This window comes from Camelus bactrianus, chromosome 21, assembly GCF_048773025.1.
Source record: "Camelus bactrianus isolate YW-2024 breed Bactrian camel chromosome 21, ASM4877302v1, whole genome shotgun sequence".
Lineage (NCBI taxonomy): Eukaryota > Metazoa > Chordata > Mammalia > Artiodactyla > Camelidae > Camelus > Camelus bactrianus.
In genome coordinates, this window is record NC_133559.1 from 22124914 (window position 1) to 22150287 (window position 25374).

General features: G+C 42.8%; 1 protein-coding gene across 1 annotated transcript in view; it reads right to left on the minus strand.

Annotated features, from left to right (window-relative positions):
- TNR (tenascin R) overlaps positions 1-25374 on the minus strand; it is an 80939-nt gene that overhangs the window by 15729 nt on the left and 39836 nt on the right. Inside the window, exons 11-16 of the mRNA XM_010954893.3 lie at positions 24679-24798; positions 23635-23781; positions 21023-21142; positions 18092-18235; positions 17304-17434; positions 16277-16409 (exon numbers count right to left, since the gene is read on the minus strand). Of these exons, the coding sequence (XP_010953195.2) occupies positions 16277-16409; positions 17304-17434; positions 18092-18235; positions 21023-21142; positions 23635-23781; positions 24679-24798 (795 nt within the window). The remainder of the gene's footprint in view (positions 1-16276; positions 16410-17303; positions 17435-18091; positions 18236-21022; positions 21143-23634; positions 23782-24678; positions 24799-25374) is intronic.

Sequence of the window (25374 nt, forward strand, 5' to 3'; positions counted from 1 at the left end):
TTGGAAAAGAAGAGGTAAAAGTGTCACTATATGCCGACAACATGTTACTATATATAGGAGACCCTAAAAGGTCCACACAAAAACTACTAGAGCTGATTGAAGAATTCAGTAAGGTAGCAGGTTACAAGATTAATGTTCAAAAATCAGTGGCATTTCTTTACACTAATGATGAGTCAACAGAAAAAGAAAGTAAAGAAACAATCCCCTTTAAAATAGCACCCAAAGTAATAAAATACCTGGGAATAAATCTAACCAAGGAGGTGAAAGAATTATACACAGAAAACTATAAACCTTTGATGAAGGAAATTAAAGAAGACTTTAAAAAATGGAAAGATATCCCATGCTCCTAGATTGGAAGAATCAATATTGTTAAAATGGTCACACTGCCCAAGGCAATCTACAGATTTAATGCAATCCCGATCAAATTACCCAGGACATATTTCACAGAACTAGAACAAATCATAATAAAATTTATATGGAACCATCAAAGACCTAGAATTGCCAAAGCATTACTGAAGAGAAAGAAAGAGGCTGGAGGAATAACTCTTCCAGACTTCAGGCAATACTATAGAGCTACAGTCATCAAGACAACTGTAGGTTGTCTTTGTAGGTATTGGTACAAAAACAGACATATAGACCAATGGAACAGAATAGAGAGCCCAGAAATGAACCCACAAACTTTTGGTCAACTCATCTTCGACAAAGGAGGCAAGAATATACAATGGAGTAAAGACAGTCTCTTCAGCAAATGGTGTTGGGAAAACTGGACAGCAGCATGTAAAACAGTGAAGCTAGAACACTCCCTTACACCATACACAAAAATCAACTCAAGATGGATCAAAGACTTAAACATAAGACAAGATACAATAAACCTCCTAGAGGAAAATATAGGCAAAACATTATCTGACATACATTTCAAAAATTTTCTCCTAGAAGAAATAAAAGCAAAAATAAACAAATGGGACCTAATGAAACTTACAAGCTTCTGCACAGCAAAGGAAACCATAAGTAAAACAAAAAGACAACCTACGGAATGGTTTTTTTTTTGCAAATGAAACCAACAAAGGCTTGATCTCCAGAATATATAGGCAGTTCATATGACTCAATAAGAAAAAAATAAACAACCCAATCCAAAAATGGGCAGAAGACCTAAACAAGCAATTCTCCAAGGAAGACATACAAATGATCAATAGGCACATGAAAAAAATGCTCCATATCACTAATTATCAGAGAAATGCAAATCAAAACTACAATGAGGTATCACCTCACACCAGTCAGAATGGCCATCATTCAAAAATCCACAATGACAAATGCTGGAGAGGCTGTGGAGAAAAGGAACCCTCCTTCACTGCTGGTGGGAATGCAGTTTGGTGCAGTCACTATGGAAAACAGTATGGAGATTCCTCAAAAGACTAGGAATAGACTTACCGTATGACCCAGGAATCCCACTCCTGGGCTTATATCCAGAAGGAACCCTACTTCAGGATGACACCTGCACCCCAATGTTCATAGCAGCATTATTTACAATAGCCAAGACATGGAAACAGCCTAAATGTCCAACAACAGATGACTGGATAAAGAAGAGGTGGTATATTTATACAATGGAATACTACTCAGCCATAAAAACTGACAACATAACGCCATTTGCAGCAACATGGATGTTCTTGGAGAATGTCATTCTAAGTGAAGTAAGCTAGAAAGAGAAAGAAAAATACCATATGAGATCGCTCATATGTGGAATCTAAAAAACAAAAACAAAAACAAAAAAAACCAAAGCATAAATACAAAACAGAAATAGACTCATAGACATAGAATACAAACTTGTGGTTGCCAAGGGGGCGGAGGGTGGGAAGGGATAGATGGGATTTCAAAATTGTAGAATAGATAAACAAGATTATACAATATAGCACAGGGAAATATACGTGGGGTCTTGTGGTGGCTCACAGAGAGGGGGGTGTGGCAGTGAATATATGTATGTTCATGTGTAGCTGGAGGATTATGCTCTGCACTGGAGTTTGACACAGCATTGTAGAGTGATTATAAATCAATAAAAAATGTTAAAAAAAAAAAAAAAAGAGAAGAAAATTAGAAAGCTGGACACACAATCTGTCTCCAGATCCATCAGTGTTGACCTAGGTCCCCTTTAAATACATGTCTTTCATGCCTTCAAGACAAAGTACATTCAGTTGAAATCTCCTTCCCACCTTCTTCATAGGAAGCCATGAGAATCACTGACCTAACACCCTGGAAACACTTTGGGCTTCCCAGACAGACAGACAGCAGAAAATATAAGGGTAAGATAATATAGCAAGACCCACAGTATCTTAGTGTCATAGTATCAAGACCCTATAAAAGCCACACCCTCTCTATCTTTTTTTTTTTAAGTTTGTATGCAATTTTTCTTTTTTCTTTTTTCTCTTTGTTGAGTTGTGGTCATTTTGCGATGTTGTGTCGGATTCCAGTGTGGAGCACAGTTTTTCGGTTGTGCATGGGCATGCATGTATTCATTGTCACATTTTTTTCTCTGTGAGCTACCATGGGATCTTGTATATTACTGGGATTTCAAAATATAGAATAGAGCAACAAGATTATACTGTATAGTGCCGGGAAATCTGTCTTATTTTTAAATGAAATATAAAAAAAAATCAAATAAAAACTCATCTATGAGCAGTGAGTATTTAGAATATAGGCTTTAATAGTCAAGTATGCAGACAACATGTACTCAATGTAGGTGTCCAGCAAAATAACCGTAATGTCACCCACTGATAGAGAGCTAACCAGAGGTGGCAGCAGCTAATGAAAGAAGGAATAACTCTGGCATAAAATAAACCTAACCATTTGGAGAAGCAACAGTTCAGAGCAAAAGGAGATCTCACTCATTTGAGTAAAGGAAACATGACCATGCTTTCCCTCAGATTTTACACGATACACTCACACATTAGAGTTTTGTGGAGATTTTCCTATTGGTAGGCATTCTGAAAAATCAGCAAAACACCTGAAGAAGAGCACTCTGCCACTTCCTTTTGGATCTTTTTAAGAACATCCTCTTAGCATCCTGATAGTAAAGAGCAAACAGGGTAAGACAACCCCGGAAAGTTCACGCCCAGAGGAAAAGCCCAACATTTGATTTAAATGATGGCATTGCAAAGAAAATTCAGCCAAACTGACACACATAGTTTTTGCAGGACGTGGCAAATGAAACAGTAACCAACTGAGCTCTAACTCTGACTCAGCCATAGATCTCCCAAGAAAAACACAAAGCACCCTAATGTCAGGCCTCAAACTTCGTCTCAAAATCAAGGAAAAGGGATTAAAAAAAAAAATCAGACCAGACCAGAAATGATCTTATACGGGCTTTTTCACACTGATAATGTAGATTACTCAATATTTCTATTACAGATATTTTCAAAAAGCTCACATCTATTAGTTGCTTTAAAGGTAGAACTACCAAAACAAATAGAGTAAACTGGGATGACTTGTTCTGGAGGGGAGAAGTTTTTAAACATCTGAAGGGCTGTCATATAAAAGAGGGATTCATTTTTATAACCTTAGAATATGGGACTAAAGTCAGTTTAAGAAAAATGTGTGACTTAAAAAGAGTCAAAATTTCGGATGGGGTGATGGTCCTAGACTGCATCCCAGAGAGGAAGGGTCGGGTTTTCTTCCTTCTGGGCCCCCGCATTGGACGGGTTGGTGGAGGCGCTCACCAAAGGTGTGCGGGGCTGATGCTCAGCTGCTGGCTGCACTTGCCTTACCTCCGGTGAAGGGCAAGGCCGCCTGGTGGGTGAGATTCCATTTTCCATAATTTAGTCTATGGCATGAAGCAAAAGAGACTCGAAAGCATTCTGATTGTGCAGAATATCCGAGAGGGAAACCTGCCGTTTTCACATCCTGGGAACTTGGAGAAAACATTTACCACGAAACCACTCCTCTCCACCAGCCTCCAGCCCTCGAGACTGCCAAAGTTTTGCCCCACACCACTAGTCCCTGATCAAATTATCATTCCTTTTCACCAGATGAAAGGAAGCAGAGGCCCACTAATTGTTCCCAAACTGGGGACTATTAAAATTCAGCTTCCTGGGTTCTGCAGCAAGTCTGCTGAGTCAGAATACGTGGGGGTGGGGGTGGGGGTGGGGGGGTGTCAGGAATCAGTGTTTTACCAAAGCTCCTCAGATGAGCTGGATTTGGACTCTGCTCTTTCTCTGGTGTATTTCCCTCTTCTCAGAGAGGTCTGGAGGTGGAATTGGTTAGCTTGACTGTGCCCCAAGGAACCTGATGTCTGCTTTCCCTGCCAAGCAAGATCCACATGACTGGGTGGATAAATAGACCGAGTGTCTCAGTTTCTCTCTCTCCCTCTCCTTCCTCTCATTCCTTCTCTTCTTTCCCTTTCTCCCTTTCCTTCTGTCTCCCTTTCCTCTCTCTTTCCCAGTAGGTATGTCTTGAGTGGGCGGTCTCAACATTTAGATTGAGCAAGAGGGGATAAAAGACTCTAATTATCCTTGAGTTTAAGCCTTGGATTCCAGTTTTTACCATCAAGTTCTGCTCTGGGGTTACTGGACTCTGGCTTAGCTAACAATAAAGAGCACACTGATTCCTAATCTTTGTTCACTGCATGTATACTGTGGCTTCATACACTTTTGGGAGGTGGTCAGGGCAGATTTCAGGGGTCCCTAGCTCCCTGGATGTGAAATTGTCCAATATCATCAGAAACACACTTTTAACCCTAACATAGATCATCCCAGTAATTTTTCCCAAGGCAGAAATTTTAGGATGAAGAGCAAAACTGGAAGGTTTTTCTTCCCTTTCCCTTTGATACAGTTACTGGGGCCTGGCATGACAAACAGGCTTTTCTTTCTTTCTTTCTTTCTTTTTTTTTGGCACAGGCTATGGTGATTACCAAGTTAAGAGGATAGCAATGCCAAGTGAGTAATCGGTACACTGAAATGTCTCATGGTTAAGCGTTTCTAGATGAGATTATGAGATCAACAGGACCAGGGCACTCACCAGAAGAATTTCTCAGAGACTGGTTTATGTTGGGCGTCGGAGGCTGAATGCTGAGTAGAGGGAAGTGAGCCGCGTGACACATAGCGCTAACAGACAGTCCCCAGCCAGCTGGGAGTGAAGGAAGAGACTTTCAGTTCCTGCCCTGTCCCTTACTTGCTTTGTGTTCTTGGATGTGGTCTTTCAAATGGTCAGACTTAGTGGCTTTGGAGAGTGTCTCCCTACTGCCCATTCTTAATGGCCTTAGCATCCAGGCTGAAGCCATCATATCAGTGTTTCTCTCTGAAAACAACCTCAGCAGGTTGCAGAGAAAAGTGTGTGGCTCCATAGAAGCACAAGTGGAACCACCTCTGGCCATGTGCACTTAGATTTTTTTTCCCAGAAGTGGGTTTGTGGTTAGCAGGGTTTGGGGAGTCACTCTGAGGCTATGGACAGGGAGAAGTTAACTGTTTAGCCCACATGGGCTGTCAAACCTACCACCTTATCCTCCTCCACAGCATCTTCCAATTCATTTACCTGTTTATTCTTTTGTGTATTCATTCAACAAACATATAGGAAGGGTCTGTTGGGTTCTAAATGCTGGGCTAAGAGATTGGACTATAAGGAAGAAAGAAACAGAGTCCCATCTTTCAAGTTGCTCACACTTTGGTGGGAGAAACAGACAGATACAACCCCAAGTTCTAAGTGCTCTGGAAAAGGGATTAAACATAGGGAGCTATCAAAATATGGAAGTGGGCATGCAGTGAATCTGGGGCTGGCAAGGGTATGGGGGGCTGGGGAGCCTGGTATGGGGCAGGGATTAGCAAGTGCTAATCAGAAAGTGCTTCTTATTTTAGGAACTGATGTAGCAGTCAGCCACAAGTTGGTGCAAGAGGTTCTAGGTCTCTGTAAAACATGGCCTATATGGGAAACTGCAGGTTTTAACCAGCCAACAAGAGGAAGAGCTGGGTTGGATGGATGAGGGAGAGCTTTGGGGAGATAAGAGGGACTGGATCATACCTTTTAAGGAGTTGGACCTTCTCCTGAAGAAAATAGGACAAAAAGTCCACTAATAGACTTAAAGCTCAAGTTTTTAAGAAGGTTATTCGTACTGTAGCACAGAGAATGAATTAGATGGGGGTGAGAGTAGAAGTAAGACCCCATTCAGGAGGTAGTAGTGGGAATGTAGGTGGAGAGGTGACAGTAGCCTTTAAGGAGCCAATGGGAACACAGAATTAACCGAGCAATAGACAGCTTGGGTGTCTTTATCTCAAGCAGAGTTGCTAAGGAAGGTCCTTAACCTCTGCAGACCACCTGTGCCTTCCACCCCCCAAAGGCAAATGCAGCAGGCTTCCAGATCTTCCCTTCGATGATAGCTAAAGGCACCCTAATAGTAGAGAAATGTTATGACAGAATTTGCCTTACACTCCTTGGATTCACTTGTAACAGGAGACCAGATTCCAGGACAGCCTGGCCCCTCTCTGTGGCTCTTGATTTAATATGGCAAGGAGAGGGTCGGGTCGTGGTGATGCCTCCTACCCGGTCTCTTCCAGCCATTCTGGCCACACTTGCATCCATTCTCCATATTTTAACCAGAGTAATTTTTTATGGTATAAATATGATACTGTCTCATCCTTTTTCTCACTTGCTGAAGGCCCTTCAATAGCTTCTCCAATGCAGTGGCTCCAACTGTAATGGCTTCTTGCAATTAATATAAAATCTAAAATCTTTATCACATCCTACAAATCCCTGAATGCTCTGACTCTGCCTTGTACTCCTCCCTCTTCCTCACTGGCTTTCTTTTGATTTGTTGACCATGCTACACTTATCCCTCCCTCCCCTTGGGGTGTAGGAATTTCTCTTCCCTAGGCTTGGAATGCTCTTCTTGTGTGACTCACTCTTATCATTCAAGTGCTGGCTCAAACGTCTCAGCTCAGACAGAGGCCTTTCCTGACCACCCTCGTTGAGGCCAGGGTCTGGAATGAGGAGAAAAAGTGGCAAGTGACAATCAGGAAAGGCTTCCTATGATAGGGATGTCATATCTGCCCCTATTCCATTACTCTGTATTCTTTAATAGTATTATCACTACTTGAAATTACCATATTTCCTTCTTTTTGTCTATTCCCCACAGCCTCATCCTCTTGATTGTAAGCTTCATGAAGGGATTTGCTGGCTTATCTTGTTCATCACTCCATCCTCAGCACTTAGAACAGTATCTAACCCACAGTAGGTACTCAATCAATATTTGTTAAATATATGATGTCATGTGAGCACTATATCCCCCTATGATTATGCAAAGGGAAATTAAAATTAGATTTTCTGAAAACACTTGGGACAACTTGATTAAAAATAGGTCAGTTCAAATCCTGTATAAAGTAACATAAGGTCCTTCTATAAAGCTCACAATGCCGTCTTACAACCTATGGCAGGCTGTATTGCTGTCTGACAAAATTTACTGCCCTTCCTTTAGAGGGATTACACATCCCTGTACTACTGAATAGCATGAATAACTCTAGGTAAATAAATTCAACGGCTTAGATGAAATGGACTAATTTCTTGAAAATCGCCATCTACCAAAAGTCACCCAAGATGAAATGAGTAACTTGAATAGTACTATAACTATTAAAGAAACTGGCTCTATGGGTAAAACTTTTAGAAAAAGAATCACCAGGCCCAGGTGGCTTCACTGGTAATTATACCAAACATTTAAAGAAGAAATATCACCAATTTTACGCAGTCTCTTCCAGAAAATAGAATAGGAGGGAACATTTTCCAACTCATTCAATGAGGCCAGCATTATCTGATACAAAAACCACATGAACAGTGCAAAAAAGAGAGAGGATAGGTTCCAAGAAAGTTCTGAAGTTCTGTTCTTGCTTCCCCCCTCCCCATATTGTCATGGAGTAATCATTACCTACCCCTTCACATGTACTTGGATTATGAGACAGAGCAGCTGAGAACCTCAAAGGAACATGAGCCCACAGGCCAGATTATCCATTCATTAAAGAGTAAGACTACCTTGAAAGAAAGACCGCAGGCAGTATGACATCAATCATCTGAAGCAGAATTATTAGTACAGATGGACCAAGTTTAAATTAAGCATGATAACGTTATATAAGGATGTAAGGAAGGATATTAATATGAAAAAGAAGAGGAAATTGTAGAGGATTAATAGGGACACTAGGAATGAACAATATAGTTGAAAGTAAGAATACAATAGATGGGATGAATAAGGGATTTACATCCAGCTGAAAATAAATGAATTGGATGATCAGATTAAGGAACTCTCTGAAAAAATTAAAGGTAAAGATGAAGAGAAAGAAAACATAAGAAAAAGCTAAAAGATTTACAGGGTAGAATATATATTTAAACATATAGCTAATATAAATCCTAAAAAGGGAAAATAAAAACAGGAGGAAATGTTTAAAGAAATAATGAAGATAGATGTCTCAGAATTAAAGATAAAACATTTCAGATTTAAAGTGATCAAAGAGTGTTACACTGGAGATAAAAAGGCAAATGAACTCCAAGACATATGGTAAGACTGTCAAAAAGGAAAACATTCTAAAAGCTTCTAGAAAGAAAAAGTAGACTACCTACAGAGGAGCAAGGATCAGATTGACATCAGACTTGTTAACGGCAACACTGCATATGAGAAGACAATGGAATAATATTTTAAAATAGGAAGGAAATAAATATTTGAGGATTTATTTTATGTCTCTGATTAAATTGTAATTCAAATGTGGGGATAGGATGAAAAAATAACTTCCTCAAGTGTATGAGATTTCAGGAGGTTTGCCTGTACAAAATCTATTGAAAATTTAGAGTAAGCACACAATTGAGAAGAATGACAACTCCTAGAGATATGAGAAGTAAGAGTGATTATTTGAGTAAAATTTCTTATTTTTGTCTTAAATAAAAGATGAGGAAAAAAAAAAGAAAGCCTGTTTATAACAACCCAGAGCTAAAAATCTAAACAGGATTTTCTGGGGTAGAGGTGAAAGGAATGAGGAGCGAGGAGGAGTGCAGAGGGATTTGAAAACATGCTCAACTCCTTGGATTGTTAGAGAGAAGATACTATATTGATACATTAAGGAATCAAAAGGGATCAATAAATATGAATATACTTCTTAAATCTAAAAGCTGGTTCTTTTGAAATATTAATAAGAGAAATAAGCCACTGGCAAGACTGATTAAAAAATAAAGTTGAGAAAAATAAAATGGAAAAGGGGAAAGAGCTGCAGATACAGCAGAGATGAATAAAGTCTTTTGAAGAATTTTATGCTACTAAAATGTAAAACTCAGATGAAATGAGTAAATTCCTAGAAAGTTATAAAGGGTCAAAATGGATACAAGAAGAAAGCAAGAACTTGGATCGATAATTAATTTAAAAAACTTAGAGGCTCTAGTCAAACATCTCACATTCCCAAACCAAAAAAGAAACAAACAAAACAGCAACAATAAAACGTGCCCAGGTGGTTTCAGTGATGAGTTCTATCTTACATGAATTATTCCAAGAAAAGTAAAAGAATGAAAACTGTTCAGCGTTTTTTTTCCTTTTAAATGATGTTAGTAGAACATGGATTTCAAAACCCAATAAGGAGGTATATATAAGAAAAAAGTGTATAAGTCAATTTCATTTGTGATTGAAGATGTGAAAAGCCTAAACAAAATATTAGCTAACCAATTCCAACAGTGCATTAGTTTCTCCTAGGAATATAAATAGATGTATTTTAAAAATCTATCAATGTAATTTATCTCATTAGTAAGCTAAAGGATAAGAAGCAGATAATTAATTATAAGTTGGTGCAGGAAAAAAACTGATAAAGTTTAACAACAAAGTTTATGATGAAAATTCTTAATTTGGAACAGAAGAAAATTCCATAACTTAATAAATGTTTTAAACCTTAATTTAAGTAAATAATATTCTTGTTTATTTAAGGTTAGCCAATTATATATTTATTTTATTTTTGAAAAAGTTAAATAGCTTTTTTTTTCCATCTAAAAGAGTTTAAAAATGAAGACTTAGCAAACATTGTGCCACATGAAGTTTTAAGGGCATTCCCTTTAAGAATGGAAGCAAGTCAAAGTTACCTAATGTCACTATTACTATTTAACATAGTCTGAAAGTACTGGCTAATGTGATAAAAGAAGAAAAATAAATAAGAGATAGAAGGGATAAAACTGTCATTATTTGTAAATGATATAAAACATTTACCTAAAAATTTTAACAGAAACAATAGATAATTAGAATTAATAACAGAGTTCTGCAGGATTGCTAGATACGGGATCAATACACAAAAATTCACAGCATTTTTTCCACATCAGCAATAACCAACTGCAAAACATTTCAAAAGTTAGATAAAAGTCACCAAGCAATAAAATTTATAAAGTGTTCAGAAATTAGCCAAGAATAAAAAGAGTTATAGAGAAAAATGTAAAATTCTATTTAAAAACATAAAGGTGATTTGAACAAATGAAGACACAACATATGCTTTTGATAAAGATGACTTAGTATTATAAAGATGTCAGTTCTCCCCAAATTAATTTATAAATTTATTGCAATTCCAATCTAAATTCAGGTTGAAATATCCTTTGGGAGAACTGGATAAACTTGTTCTGAGATGACTATGGAAAAATAAAGGTCACAAAATAGCTAAGTCAACTTTGACAAAGAAAAATGAGAAAACTTGTGCTACCAGCTATTAAGGTGTTAATATTGAGGTATTAAGCTGTAGATATGAAAACACAATGTAGTGAGATGTGGCCAAGATGGTGGAGTAGGAAGACCCTGAGCTTACTTCCTCCCATGGGCACACCACAAGCACAACGATTACAAAGTTACAACTATTACAACTCCCTATGAGAACAAACTGAGGATTAGCGAAAAGATTTTCTGCAATTAAATGTGTAAAGAAGGAACCAGGAGACAAGTGGGAGGAGTGGAGATGCAGTGTAGTCCAGATCCACCCCGCCGGGTGGGCTACCCACAAACAGGAGAAAGTAGGAGAATGTGTAGGAGACAATAGTAGAACAAACAGGAGACCCGAGGATGGAGGGGTCTGAGTCCCACACTGGGCTCCCCAGCCTAGGATTCTTGCCTCCAGAATGTCTGGCTTTAAAAACCAGCAGGGCTTACTTTTGGGAGAGCCAGAGCACTGTAAGAAGCAAAGACTTCACTCTTAAAGGAGGTACACTAAATCTCACCTGCTCCAAGACCCAGGGCAGAAGCAGTAATTTGAAAGGAGCTTGGGTCAGACCTACTTTCTGATCTTGGAGAGCCTCCCAGAGAGTAAGGAGGCAACTGGGATGTCCCCTGGGGATATGGGTGCTAGCAGCAGTTATTTTGGGGAATTTGTCCTACCACAAGATCGCTGGTGCTGGAAAGTACCACTTTGGAATCCCCCCTCCAGCCAGATAGCACCAGGGGCTTACAGCCCTGGACCCCCTGGGCCACACAGCTAGCCTTGCCAGGACCTGGCCCTGCTCACCAGTGGACCCTGTGGCCACTACGTGGGTCAGTGCCTGGTAGCCAGCCAGGCCAGAGGCCAGCCCCACCTACCAGCACGCCTGCAGTAGTCAGCCGGCCGCAACAGAAGGACCCGCACAACCTGCAGAGGGGGTATTCCTGGAGCATATAGCTCTGGTGACCAGAGTGGGGCGTGCCGCCAGGCCCCATAGGACATCTCCTACATTAGGGCCACTTCTCTGAGACTGGGGAATGTAACTGACCTGCCTAATACATAGAAATAAACACAGAGAAGACAGAGGGATATGTTCCAAATGATAGGTCACAACAAAACCTCAGAAAAACTAAACAAAGAAGACATACACCATCTACCTGATCGAGTTCAAGGTAATGATCATAAAGATGCTTAATGAATTTGGGAGAAGAATGGATGAACACAGTAGAAAATATAAAGAAGAACTGAACAGAGCTGAAGAATAGAATCACTGAAATAAAAAATACGCTAGAAGGAATCCACAGTAGATTAGATGATACAGAGGAACAGATCAGTGAGCCGGAAGACACAGAGGGACCTGGCTAGAGACTGACATTGGTGATACGTAATGAACTGGGTGATATGATTAATTCAAACCTCTCATCTGACACCCATCCATCTATCCATGTTGGACATGGATGGGAATGGTTTGTTCAAATGGGATGCTTAGTGCCTTGCCTCCTTCCCCACCGCCAGGTCCCAAAGAAAGAAGGGGGCCTTTCCTTTTAGTGGTTTGCTTGTCTCAGTGAAGCAAGAACTCAAGCTGTTTCTAAGTAGTGGAGCAGACAGAAGCCCCTGCAGTTCCCTACTCTGGTGTGGGGGAGTGTGGCATGTGTAGGAGTAGACAGCAATGGATAGCGGTCCTTAGGCCTTCCTTTCCCACCGGTAACTGTGGACTTGCATCTCTTGTCCCACCCAGGGTTTGCCAATCCTCATTAACTTTCACAACCTCAAAAACTGAAAAGCCTCAGAGAGCAGCTCAGCCTGGCCGTGGGAGAGCAGGGACAGGAGCAAAAGCAATAAAGAAGACTTCTCATTATCCATCTCTGGGTACCTCTGAAAATGACTGTCTTCGCTTAACCTCAAGGTCAAGAGAACCTACTTCATAGTGTTCACTGTCTCTGAAGACAAGCTTTAGCGAGCGCCTTGTTTGCTTCCTGTAGTATTAAAATAGACAATGAAATCTGCTTCTCAGAAGATCATTTCACCAAGTCCCTGTTGCTCTGTGGGGAATATTTGTTTCCTCATTTATATTCATGTCTCTAAAAGACAAGTAGACCTTGGATGAAATTTCAGGCGACAGTAAATTATAAATAATGTATCCATATTTTTTCTCTTCCACACTACTTGTATTTAATTCCCCCCAGAGTCTTGTGCAAACACCAGAGACAAGAGGACAGGAAGCTATTAACATGATGGAAAGAATGAAATGGGCTTCTGTTATATGGCAGGGATGCAAGGAGGGAAGACATCTTGATAAAGGAGGTTTGTTTTTATTTTTGAGGTTTTTGTAGGAGCCGGTTCTTTTCTTTTCTCTCTCTCTTTTATTTTTATTTTATTTTGTTTTTAACATCTCAACTTTTTTCCCAGACCATCAAATAGGCATCTGCTTGAAATGAGTCTCTCTGCTTGGACAAGATGAGGGGTTGTCAGTGGATGGAGGCCACTTTGGGGCCCAGCTTTAAGCTCTTTTGCTCCATAAGATATGGCATAAAAAATGCTTATAACGATCAGCTGAGATCAGCCCAGCCTAAGAATAGGATGCTGGTAAATGGAAAGTTCTGGCATTGTCAGTGAAGTTGGAAAGGATGCCAGTTACTGAAATGAAATGAAATGAATGAATGAAATTAGCCTCTAAATCCATTAACCCTAGTTTGCCGTCACATAGGATGCTCTGGTGCTCCTCAGACCTCTTGCTCAGCGGGAGCGATTCATGAGGTTCAGGCTCCAATCTTTTGAATAAGGGAAGAGACTCTTCTCTTTGTTTTTTGTTTCTTTCCCTTCTTATCTTTCTTTTTCTTTCCTTCTTCTTCTTCTTCTTTTTTTTTTTTTTTTTTTTAGGCAAATAACAGGAGCCCGAAGATGGAGCTTGCAGGGTGCACCATGTGGCTCTGGGTGTGTGAGGGGAGTAAACGCTGGTCCTGATGGAGGAATGGGGAGAGGAGGGGCCGCGATGTGATGAGAGTCAGGGGAGGCTCAGAGAATGGCAGAATCGGACTGGAGGCCCTGCTGCCCCAACGACTCTTCCCAGAGGAAGCCCACGCTCAGGGGACCTCTGGAGATACGCTGCAGCTGGGATTTAGCCATTCCACTCAGCCACCGCTTACTATGTCTGCTATGTGCCAGGCTTTGTGCAAGGTAATTTCACGTGCAATACTTCAGTCCATGAACTTTTCATTCTGCAACGGGTCACTTCAGTGGGTTCTGATAAATCTCCAAGACAAAGCCAGCAGGGTTTGGTAGGAATCTGAGCATTCCAGTAAAACTCTGTAAAGCTTTTGAACATCAACCCATCTTTGCCATGGACCACTGTAGTTGTTGTGGCAAGTCTTTCTCTGGTTCCTCAAGTTGCATCGAGCAGGTGGGGCAGTAACTACACTGATTAAACGGTCAAGTGGGCTCTTGAGTTCAGCGTTCTCTTTTCTGAAGTGGTATTGGTCATGCTGCAAGCGCCCAGTGTCAATTGAAGCCTCATAAAAACAAACAAGTACCCAAATACATCCTGATGTCCCTCTGTACTATCTGCTGAACAAAGCCCCTACCCTGGGCTCCTCTCCAGATGGGCACGAATTGTCAACCCTCGGTTCATTGGGTCTTGCTGAGCCTCCAGCTGGATTTAGATTCTAGACGCAAAACTGTTGCACACCTGCTGGGGGCAGCTTCATCTCAGAGGGGCCAGTGGTGGGCCCAGAAGCTGGCATGCTTTTACAGCCCAGGTGGATCTGGAGCAAGGCACAGCTGCCAGATGCCGTGGAAGCCTCAGGCATGTCCTCAAACTGCTCACAACCACTGGCTGTGGCACTGCTGGGATGGGAGCTGAAATCTCATACTATACTGAGCAAGCATTGGAACCCATGCATTTGGGGAATGAAATGATTAGTTTAGATCCAGTAAATATGCAGATTGGGAGCTCTGTTTATGTTTCTGTCATCTGTGTCCTTTTTAAGGGAAGGAAAATGTTAACTCAGTGAAAAGCTCCAATCCTTGGGTCTTGGGGTGGTAGCTTGGAAAAGGAAACACTAGAGGACCTTTTAATTAACCTGTGAGTATGCAGAGAAGGGCTTGAACAAGAAGAGAGTGACACCTTGGTTTTGAGATGACACCCTTTGAAAGGTCATGGTGGGTGAGCGTAATTGACTTCAACCCTATAAAAGTCATCAAGCATCCTCTGAATTCCACTTGGGTAAGGACCCACCGTGGATTCACACCTTGGCTGTGTGACCAAGGTTAATTTTTAATTTTTAATTAAAAATTGTTTTTCTGATTAATGTGCTCATTGTAGATACTTTGCAAGATATTGAAAAGTGTAAAAAAAGAAGACCAGTTCATAATCTCACTGCCCTAAAGAACTACTGGTGACATTTTGGTGCATTTAATCCAGTGTCGTGTTTGTCATTTAGAACAAGTCTAATGGGGGAGGCACCTGGGTAGGGACGGGGGACTTTCTGCCACCTCTCTCTGGTGATGAGAGGATGGGCTCTGGGGTGTGGACAGGAACCCAGTCATCCTGGTGCTCCGAGATGCAGGCAGATGTGCATCTGGGCATAAGGAACACGCCTATACTTGCCCCACATTGTGCACGGTCACAGCCCCAGACTGTAGGGCAGAGGGAGAATTCAAAGTCTGAACTGAGCTGTCCCACCTTACAGACTACACAGAGGCACCATGCAAAGGGGCAGAAAGGACTGTTAACAGCTCAGACCCCAGGGCCAGAACAACGGGGGTCAGATCCCAGCTCTCCTACTTACGAGCTATGGGATCTTGGATGAGATACGGCAGCTCTCTGTGGCCCCATTTCCTCACCTGTAAATAGAAATGCTAGAATAGCCCTTGTAGGCTGCCGTGAGGCTTAAATAAGGTAGTGCGCGTAGTGCAGTGAGAACAGTGCCTGTCACACAGTCTTGAGGGGCCAGACATTAGTTTATCTCTGTTACAGACGTTAGGACACCCTTATTCCTTAAGGGCATTTCCAGCATCTACCACTGATACTGAAATGAAGGAAGGCAGCAGGAGCACTAGATTCCAAAGTAGAATTTGGTTCAGGTTTTGACCCGGCCACTTACTACCATCTAATGATTTGATTTCCACGCACCTGAGTTTCACCTTCTGAGATGAAATGGGCACAGTGAGGCCCTTCTCATCAGTTGTTACAAGGATGGGTTGAGACCACAGGAACGCAAAAGTGCTCTGTGCGTGGAGAAGAGCTGTAGATTCAATATCGGGGCTTTACTTCTGCAACTCTGACTAGGTGAATCTGATTACAGGCAGCAGAGGAAGGAAGGAGGGAAGGACAAACTGTGCTGGAAAAAATACTTGCAGAAAATCTGAACAGGAGCCTGCTGTCTTACTTGGTGCATTTAGTTGGTCCGGGCGGACCAGGAATTTGCGCGGCTGGTTCCTATGGTTGCCTTGGTGCTGGGAGGTTCCTGGCAGGGCCTTGGCAATGGGGGGAAGGCAGGAGCGGAGGAAATGATTATTTTCCTTTGCAAGAGAAAGCAATTGAGTTTCTCTGATGGGCTCCTTCCAAACGCCCTGCAGGGAAGAAGGCATCAAAGTGGCAGTAACTGTCTCACCTGTGATGAAGGTGGTGGAGGTGATGCTGCTCCGCTCGGTGTCCTGGGCCGCCTGCAGGAGCACTGTGTAGTCTGTGCTCTCGGACAGGCCCTCCAGTCGGATCCACGTGTCCTCCGCATCCACAATCAGCTCCTGCGGGAGGAGATGGAAGGGACTGACTAACTCACTGTGGAAGGGAGTGGGGAAGGGAAGTCCAGACCCCCACGATCAGTACTGCTGTGGCCATTTTCGCCCACTCCATCCCACACTATGTAAGGAGACAACCTTTCCAATAAGCAGGGGGAACAGCTCCTAGGTGAGGTTGAGGCCAGAAGGCACACTGGATTAAATTTAGGCTCTGGATTATTGAACCCGGTGGTTTTAGGATTGCAGGAGGCCCCCTGGAGGCCTGAGGAAACTAGGCCTGGATCCTAGGCCTCCCTCTTCTAAATCCAACAGACTAGCTCTACCAAAATCTGTTCTGTGTATGCGGCTTCTGAATGTACTTAAAAAAAAAAGAAAGGATTCCACTGCTAACCGAAGTTTGATAACCAGTGCTCTAGGTTGACCGAACAATTCTGATGACCTAAAACTGAAATTTTTCACCTCTTTATGGTGGGCTGGATGAGTGTAGCCTTTGTAATGCTTATTAAGAGGCATACAAGACTGTCACGTCTGGTAATCCAGCTCATGTTTGCTTGGCCCTGTTACAAAAAATCGTTCCAATACCACGTACATATATTGGCTTGGAAGTTTCCAATGTGCTTTGCCTCTTCATGTTGGAAGCACCAGCACCACCAGGTGAAGCTGCAGGGATGGATGCCCCCTGTTACCTGGAGAAGCTACTGAGGCTCAGCGAGGTTTAGTGTTTTGCCTCAGCTTGTATGGAGAGTAGGAGAGGAGGCTGGACTAGCACCCAAATCCCTGGCTTGCAGACAAGGGCTCTGTCCTCCATAGCATTCTCTTTCATCCACGATGGCAAACCTCATTTGTTTCCTGCAGACTGCTTGATAGAAATGGTCTTTCCCCTTTCCAGAAAGATCTCACCTTGCGGCTTCCATCAGTGGATTTGTAGGTCAAGACGTAGTTCTCAATCTCTGCCCTGGGAGGCTGCCAGGAGATCAGGGCACTTTGTCTGGTGACTTCACTGGCTGTAAGATTTGCAGGAGCGTCCAGGACTGCAAAGAGGAGAAAATGCTGGGAATGCTCACCTCTCCCTGTTTTATTCGAGGAACGTCGACTAATTTGCCCAGCTATGTGGTCTCTGGGCGGCTCACAGGCTGACCCCAGGTCTAGCTTGGACACAAGCATAAAAGGCACTCCTGAGTCAGAAGAGAATTGTTCAGGATCATGATCATTCTTACAGCCATTCCCCTCTTCCCTCACCTGGCCCCCTGGGCCTGCATGTGACATGGTCCAATCTGATCCTCTAGGTCTGAAATCCTGACCTTGGTAAACCTGCATGTCTGTGAGTCTTGAACTCATACCATTCCCCTAACTACACCTTTGTGTACTGTTCTCCCAGCCGTGACCGCAGCCAGTAGCTCTCTCCCTGATATCAAGCCCTTTATTATCCATCAGACTTTTCTGGGTCAGATGCAGCCCAGGACTGGCCTCTCTTGGCCTGATTCTACGGCCGCCAGCCTGACCCAGGAAGAGAGCGTCAACTCACTTTAATGGCATTTGGGCCGCAGTTAACTAAAACAAGAATAGCTCATGGCTGCCTGGTCCAAAGCCTGCAGCCTATAATGTAGCCCAGCATGTGGAAATTGATCATTTTCGGGATCCACAAAAGCGTCACAGGATACTGGGTATGTAGCTGGCCATGTACTCACGGGTAGAGAAGTTGGTGCTGATGGTGGCACTGGTGAGAGGCCCGCTGGTGGCATACATTGTGACAGTATAGTGGGTCCTGGGAAGCAGGTTAACCAGTTGGAATTCCTCACTATCTCCATCAACCAGGATGGTCTCTCCAGCAACTGAAATCAGATGGATATGGCTAAGGACTGAATAAGGCTATTCCACTTAGGAAAGACTCATCAATTCCAAAAGCATTTCATAAATATTCAGTATTAGAGAATTTTGGAAAAAATCTTTTAGAGATTATTTAGCTTAGCATTTCATTCCATACAAAGATCCCCTCTCGTCTTGTTTTGCACCTTGAGAAAAATATTCCTTATTTGGAGGCCAAATTGTCTTATGCAAGACTTTTACTTAGATGTCTGGGGTTACAAAGAAGAAACCGAATCCTTTGTCTGCATGACCCCTTCCTGCCCCTCACCCCTCCTAATCAAGTCTTCTCTCCTCCAGGCTGAGAAAATTCAGCCCTCAGCCCCCATTACACATCTATGATGATTCTAAAACTGTCACAATGCTGGCTGCCTCTCTCAAAACAATTAAGAGTTTATCAATGTCCCTGCTAAAATGCAAAACTCAGAAGAAAATAGAGAACAATAATTGAGGGTTACTGACAATGAAAGAAACAGGGTTGATCTCTGCTTCTATTTGTGCCAATTATGTATATTAATCCATTAGGTTTTGAGACAATCATGGGGTATTGTCACATGCTGAGATTATCACTAACCAAAGATCTTGTTTATAACCCCCCTACTCAACCTTACCTTGTATAGTTAATTTTAGTTGATTTTTTGCATCCATGGGAAGAGTTCCGCATTCATTTCTACTGCATTTTGCCATGTTGACTGAGTTTGGGGGACTGTTTCAGTTTATTAAAATGTATCTGAGTTTGGATTCTATTGATCCCAGTTTTGTTTTATACACAAATTTGGTATGCGTGTCTTCTCTGTATTCATTCAAGCTGTTGGTAAAACTGTTCATTAGATTAAGGCCAAGCCTCTTATTGTGCCTTGAGAATACTCCAGAGTCATTCAGCATTTAACAGAGTTCACTAGGCAATTCTCCAAACAATGGAGGGGGTGAGGTTTCAAGTTTTTTGTGATCTATAGGCATAGAGAGGCATGCAAGCAAGTTAAAACCTCAACCAGCTCACCTAATGGCTCTATCTTTTTAATATTGTCCTTTGCAACACGCTGCCAACTGTCCATGCTCCACCACATCAACTATGCAGGTTCCTTAAACTCCCCATTCTCTCTCTCCCCAGGCAAACAGGCTACTCTTTTTCTTGGAATTCCCTTTCTTCTCCTATTCTCTTTCTCTTTAACTTTGTGTGAGATCTGCCTTCTTTCTTCCTCTAAACACCTCACCCTGAATCATAGTGGCCCGTCAGATGTGACCCGAGGTGTCTTGTGCATGCCCATATCATGACACTGCTCACATGGGGTGGTGACTATTTCGTTGTCTGCATCATCACCAGAAATGAGTTCTGCGAAGACAGGAACTCATGTTTTGGCTCTGAATCATTATAGCCTTAGAGAGTACATGGCACGTGGGAGAGCAGCGAAAGTCTCTGTTGAATAAATGGAGGTTAATCGCTATGTCAGGGCTTGAGCAGGTGCATCTGACTGCCTTAAGAGAATAACAGAAGCTTTGACAGAGGAGATAGGGTTGCAACTAAGACCTGAAGGATGGAGTTTCTAGGCAGACAAGTAGGGAGAGTGTTTCCTGATAGAGGAAAGAGCCTGTGCAAATGCCCAGTGGTTTGTGAAGGCAGATGAAAGTTAAGAAATGCAGATCACAATGTGCAGGGAAGGGTGGGAGGGGTTGAGGTGGCTTGTGCGTGCACACAGCGGGGTTAGGATGTCTCCATGGTAATGATACTCATTCTTTGAGGAGGGTCAGTCAATCAGCTGTGTGACTCCAAATGTGATCCGCCATGTATTTTTCCATCTAAGTGGTAAGTGGGTTTTTCTAATGCTTTGCTGAGATACTAAGCTGCTAGCAGATTTGCCAATTAAAGAAAAGGATGTCAAGTGGCTTTGGTCAAACCCATTCCTAGTGAACCGATGCTGGTGTATAGTAATCACTAATTCCTTCCCAACTTATTTAACAATCTATTTTGGTTTTCACTTCTCCAGGCTTTGACAATCAGTTTACTTTGCAGCTTACAGAACTGGCTTAATCTGTCATTTTTTGGAGACTGAGACATCTGCCTGCCTTCTGTCTTCTGGTATCTTTGTTCTCTGGATTCCTGAATATAACCCACAATATTCTGTGAGCACATGTTATAGTTTAGGAAGGGAAATAATTTTCCTAGACCTAGACACTTAGCTACTCAACAGTATTTTGCTTTGGGCTTCTCTCTTCAGCTTCAAATAGTGTTAAGGGGAACAAGTATGGTGCAAAAGACACTGAAACTCAAGATTTCACGTCGGCTGAAACTTGTGGGTCGGATGTGGGTAGAGAAGACCAAAGTGACAGAGGAGCTGAGCAGTCCTGACACCTTTGTCTCCTATTATCACATATTATCTATTCCACACATGGTCCTTTAGTGTTTTCCTTGCTCTGTAAACATATCTAGAAAAGTCAGCTTTCTTGCCTGTGGCACTTTGGGGCAAGGCTTAGCTCAGTTATGACTTTTGTCTTTCAAATGCTATCTCTGTTTTTGTATCTGCCCTTGGTTACATGCCCTTCTTATACCTTTTAGATTCAGCCTTCTCAATTCCCATAGTTGGTATAATTCTGAGTTTGGGGGATATGTTGAGGGCTTTATGGTGAAATTAAAGCAGGAAAGTGTCTAATTTTCTCTCAGATGGATAAAATGTTTTGTTTTTTAACTTTCGTACCCGTCTTCAGTCCCAGCCTCCACCACCCCCACCTGCCCGATGCACAGACCTGCCGACACCCACCTGCAAAGTGTGTGAGAACGAGGACATAGTTCTCCACGTTGCCCACGGGCGCCTTCCACTGCAGCAGGGCTTCTGTGGGAGTGACGTTGGCAGCAGTCAGATCCACAGGATTGTCCATGGCTGAAACGGTATAGGAAAAAGGCAGGTGAAGTAAGAGGAATTGCAAGATGGAAGTGCAGTGAACTGTGTCCTCTGGTTCCACCCATGATGCGTGTCTGCTGCTGCGCCAAAATAATGAAGTGAGTGAAGACCTCGTTCCTTTCTCCCCTTTCTGATTCCATCGGCCCCTTCCTCATCTCCCATTCCTCCTCCATCTCAAGCACCCAGTTCTCCCCTGGTTGCCCCCAGATCTTCCTTTTAATTCAATCATTAACTTCATATGTGCAGGGCACTGTCAGGTGTCATGGGGGAGTCCAAGTATGGCTGTTGTGTTTTAGACATTTAAACCTAGATGGAGAAGCTAAGAACATATAGAAATTGTTATTGTTCTTTAGGTAATGAGATCATGTGCTTCCCAGGCTATTTGTACTTTCATGAATATAAGGGACATGCCTTGTGGAACCATCTCCATTGAACTTCAGGAATTATGGTGTGTGTTCCATGAAGTCAGGGAGTCACCCCAGCATCTGGAACTTACAAGTTACTCAGTAAATATTTGTGGAATGACAAATGGGAGTCAGGTTGCCTTTCAAGTCATATCTGATTATTGAATTCTTGCTTTGCTAATACTGACTCTGTATTGAGTCCTGGGGATCCTTTTAGTTTCACAGAGTCAAGGAAATTCTTTCAGGCTTAAAGCCAAGAATGCCTGTTGAGGAAAGGAGTTTGCACCATGTTCCCGTGCTCACTTGCCAATGCTCCCTGCCTCTGTTTCCTTACCACATCTCCCTTCTGTAAAGTTGGGGGTTTATTTTAGAAATGGATGTTATTATAATAGTTTAGACATCTGCTCAACCTGCGTGTCATGTACTTTGCTTTGGGGACCAAGATGTGCTGTTAATCTGGTCTTCTTCTCTAACTGAAAGATTTTATCATTTGCCTGTGTCCTTCATTTCAAAGAAACAACAACCATAAAATGTGTTTACAGTTTTAACGTATCCATAATCTATGCCTTGAACGAGTTCTTCAAATGCAACCTTATGAAAAGGAACAAAGACGAAAAGTCTTACGAGACTACGATTAGCTTGACCTCTTTGCAGTTCACCATGGGACCCTGAGTAGTATTCATTTCCAAATGTTATAAAATCATAGACCCCACAAAAAAACAACAACAAAGTAAGACATTTCTGAGAGCAATCTGGTTATTGGGAGTTGCCGAAGTAGCTCTGTCTGAACTTGAGGAGGTGCAGTTTGGGTTGGTGCACTCTTGAATATCTCCTTTAGAGATCCTTGCTGCTTATGACCAAGAACCCAAGGAATGAGTTTTTAACCTGGCCTGCTGTTCTTTTAGGAATTTCTTGGAATCCATTTTATTGTCCTCACTGAGAGAAAGCCTATTTTCTGTAACATGAGTATCTAACATTTTGAGGAAAGTATGAGGGGGTTCATCACTTCAGGTCAATATCTGTTGAAACTTTAAGGGTCATAGATAACTTGATAGAAAGGGTAAGACTGAACCAAAACACATGGCTGGGCTATCTGTACATAGAGGCGTGGAAGGAGATTAGGGAAGATGAGAACATCCTGGGCTGTCTTTTAGATGAGTACTTTTTTGAGTTTCTGAAGGCATGTTTCTTTGGCCTTGGCCTTAGAGATGCTCTTTCTGGGCTTGTGGGATCACCTACAAAAGCAGTGAGGAATTCCCTGTTACATTTTCCTTATTCAGGAAATACCATTCTCTGAGGAAAGTAGGCAGCCTCAGGAAGTCCAGGCGTTCCCCTGATGAGGCAAGCTGGGTGTCTTCCTATGTGCTGTAGGAACACTAGCTTCACTGAGAGGTTGGGTCTAGGGGTTGGACACAGAAAACTTTGGCTGTCCCCTCTCGTGACATCTACTGCAGATCTTTCCCAGTTCTGCAGGACGGGCTGGCTGAGGGGTCGGGGTCAGGGGAGGGGCAGTGGAGCTGCTGCAGAAGCCCTGTCCTCGGGCTCATTTTTCAGAGGAAGCCACCCCATTCTTCCTCCCCTGGAGCATAAAGCAAGAGCAAATGCAGCTACTTGGTGGTTTCGGGCTGTATAGGATGGGGAGTTTCATGACCGCAAGGGTCGTTACTGGAAATAACAACCTTTTTTTTTAACCCCCCCTAAGGTAAAATTTCCTTGTTTGAGTTCTTTAAAAAATTAGATGGGATGAATCAGGTGTCTGTTCTGGAATTCACTTCTGTCATGAGTCTTCGGAAGGTCACTTTTCATTTTGGAAATTCCATGAAATTTTCTGACCTAAACCCGTAAGACTCTTAGCGGGTGATTCCAAAGTCCTAGGATTGCAGAGGAACGTCAAAGGGGAGAAAATTGGAAACTGCTTTGCATAACAGTGTGAGTCAGAGGAGCACGAGGAGTGGAGCCTGGGACCCCAGAACCAGTGTCCCCGCCGTTAGCCAGGTAAACTCTTCTGTGTGTCACAGGTTCCCAGCCAGGGGCTCGACCTCGCCTGCGACAGGGACACAAGCCTACCTGTGTGCACCAGAGTGCAGATCCGCTCACTCTCCTCCCTGCCCCGCACGCTGTTGAGGCTGATTTCGTACTCGGTAGCTGGGGACAGCTTGGCGATGGTGAATTCTGTCACCGTGTTGGGCACCACCGAGCTGTCTAGTCGTCCCACTAAGGGAGAGCAGAAGCCAGAGTTAAAGTTCAGTGGATCCTGCATCAACGCAGCTCATGGCACAGTCTTTGTAGCCGCTCCCAGTGGTACTTGTTCATGGGTGCAAGTTGGGGGCAGGGGGGGACTGGGGATGTTGGAGCTTGAAGAGACCCTGCCTGCTGGTTCCATCCCCTCATTTTATAGGCTCCCAGGAGCAAAGAAAAAAAGCACTATTTATTAGATGGTTTTCTAACAAGCCGGTCTTCTTAAAGCAGTATGGAGGGCATGACTGCAAAGAGTGGTCCACGCAGCCCAGAGACAAGATAGTCTGAAAAATGATCCCACCCCTTCACTGGAAGGGGATGTACCCTCCACATCATTAACAATTCTACATGCACCAGCAAGAACTGGCAGGATGCAGGTGAGGTCTGGGCCAACTTCTTCTGACTCATAGCTTGGCTGGAGTGGCAGTAGTAGGACCACCGTCTCTGGGATCCCCTCCAAGGCTCCAACTGGCTCTGTGGTGTCTTTAGGCATCCCCCGAGGGGTTTAGCCTTGGACTTTAATTCTCTCAGAAAAGCACATGTGAGATTCTTGGCAGATTCTTTTAGGGTCCTTTGTTTCTGACTACACGGTCTGGATAATGGTGACTGATTATCATGGTTCACTCTACTGTTGAAGGCCCTGCTTTCTGACTGAATGTAATCAAGCCTTTTGTGAGAGGAGTTGGTGAGTTCAGGGTTCCTTGGCCATTCCCCATCAACCCACTGTCATTCTGATGGAGTACACTACAGAGAGGAGGGAAAATGAAGGCGGGGCTAGGGGCGATATCCTCTGGGATCTGCTAATCCTCCCATAACAATCTCCATCCAGCTCCAAATCCCATTCATCTTTGAGAAATCAAGTAACTTTATTACCTTGTGTTGGCCGATACGATACTCGATAGTAATCAAAAGAAGCAACAGGAGGGCTCCAGGAGACCACAACTGAGTCCTTGGTCACATTGCTAATTGTGATGTCTTTGGGGGGATCAATTCCTACAAGGACCCGGGGGTTGTGGGAAAAAGACAGAAAGCACAGTGTGAAAAAGGCATTCCTATTTTTAGTGTTATGTGAACCAAGAGCTAATGGTACCCTGGAGACAGACAAGACTTTACTTGGTGCAAGGGCATCCTTAAACCTACGTTCAGGCTGGAATCTCAGCTGAAACCTTGTAGTTATGGCCAGAGCCATGCTTTTGGAAGGTTGTGCAGAAACAATTACCTATCTGAAGGCCAGATGGGAACTTTCCTTTAAGTGTGTGTGTTTTGTTTTGAACTGGGAGTAACAGTCATTTCTCTGGGGCAGCTTGTCTTGAGTCTTGAACAAACCCAACCCTATCTCTATCTTTTTTTTTTTTTTTTTTTTTTTTAGCAGTCACCTTTGGTTCAATTTGGAAAAATTGCTATTGACTGTAGAGAGATTTCAGAGCACAAGTCCAGAACAAATCCACTTTCCTAAATTGTATTTCATTTATCCTGTATGCCTTTTTGTTTTTTTGACTCCAGGAAGATTGCAGGTTGAAACTAGCTGGGTGTTTAATCCACCTATTCAGTTTGTGGGTTCTTTATGTA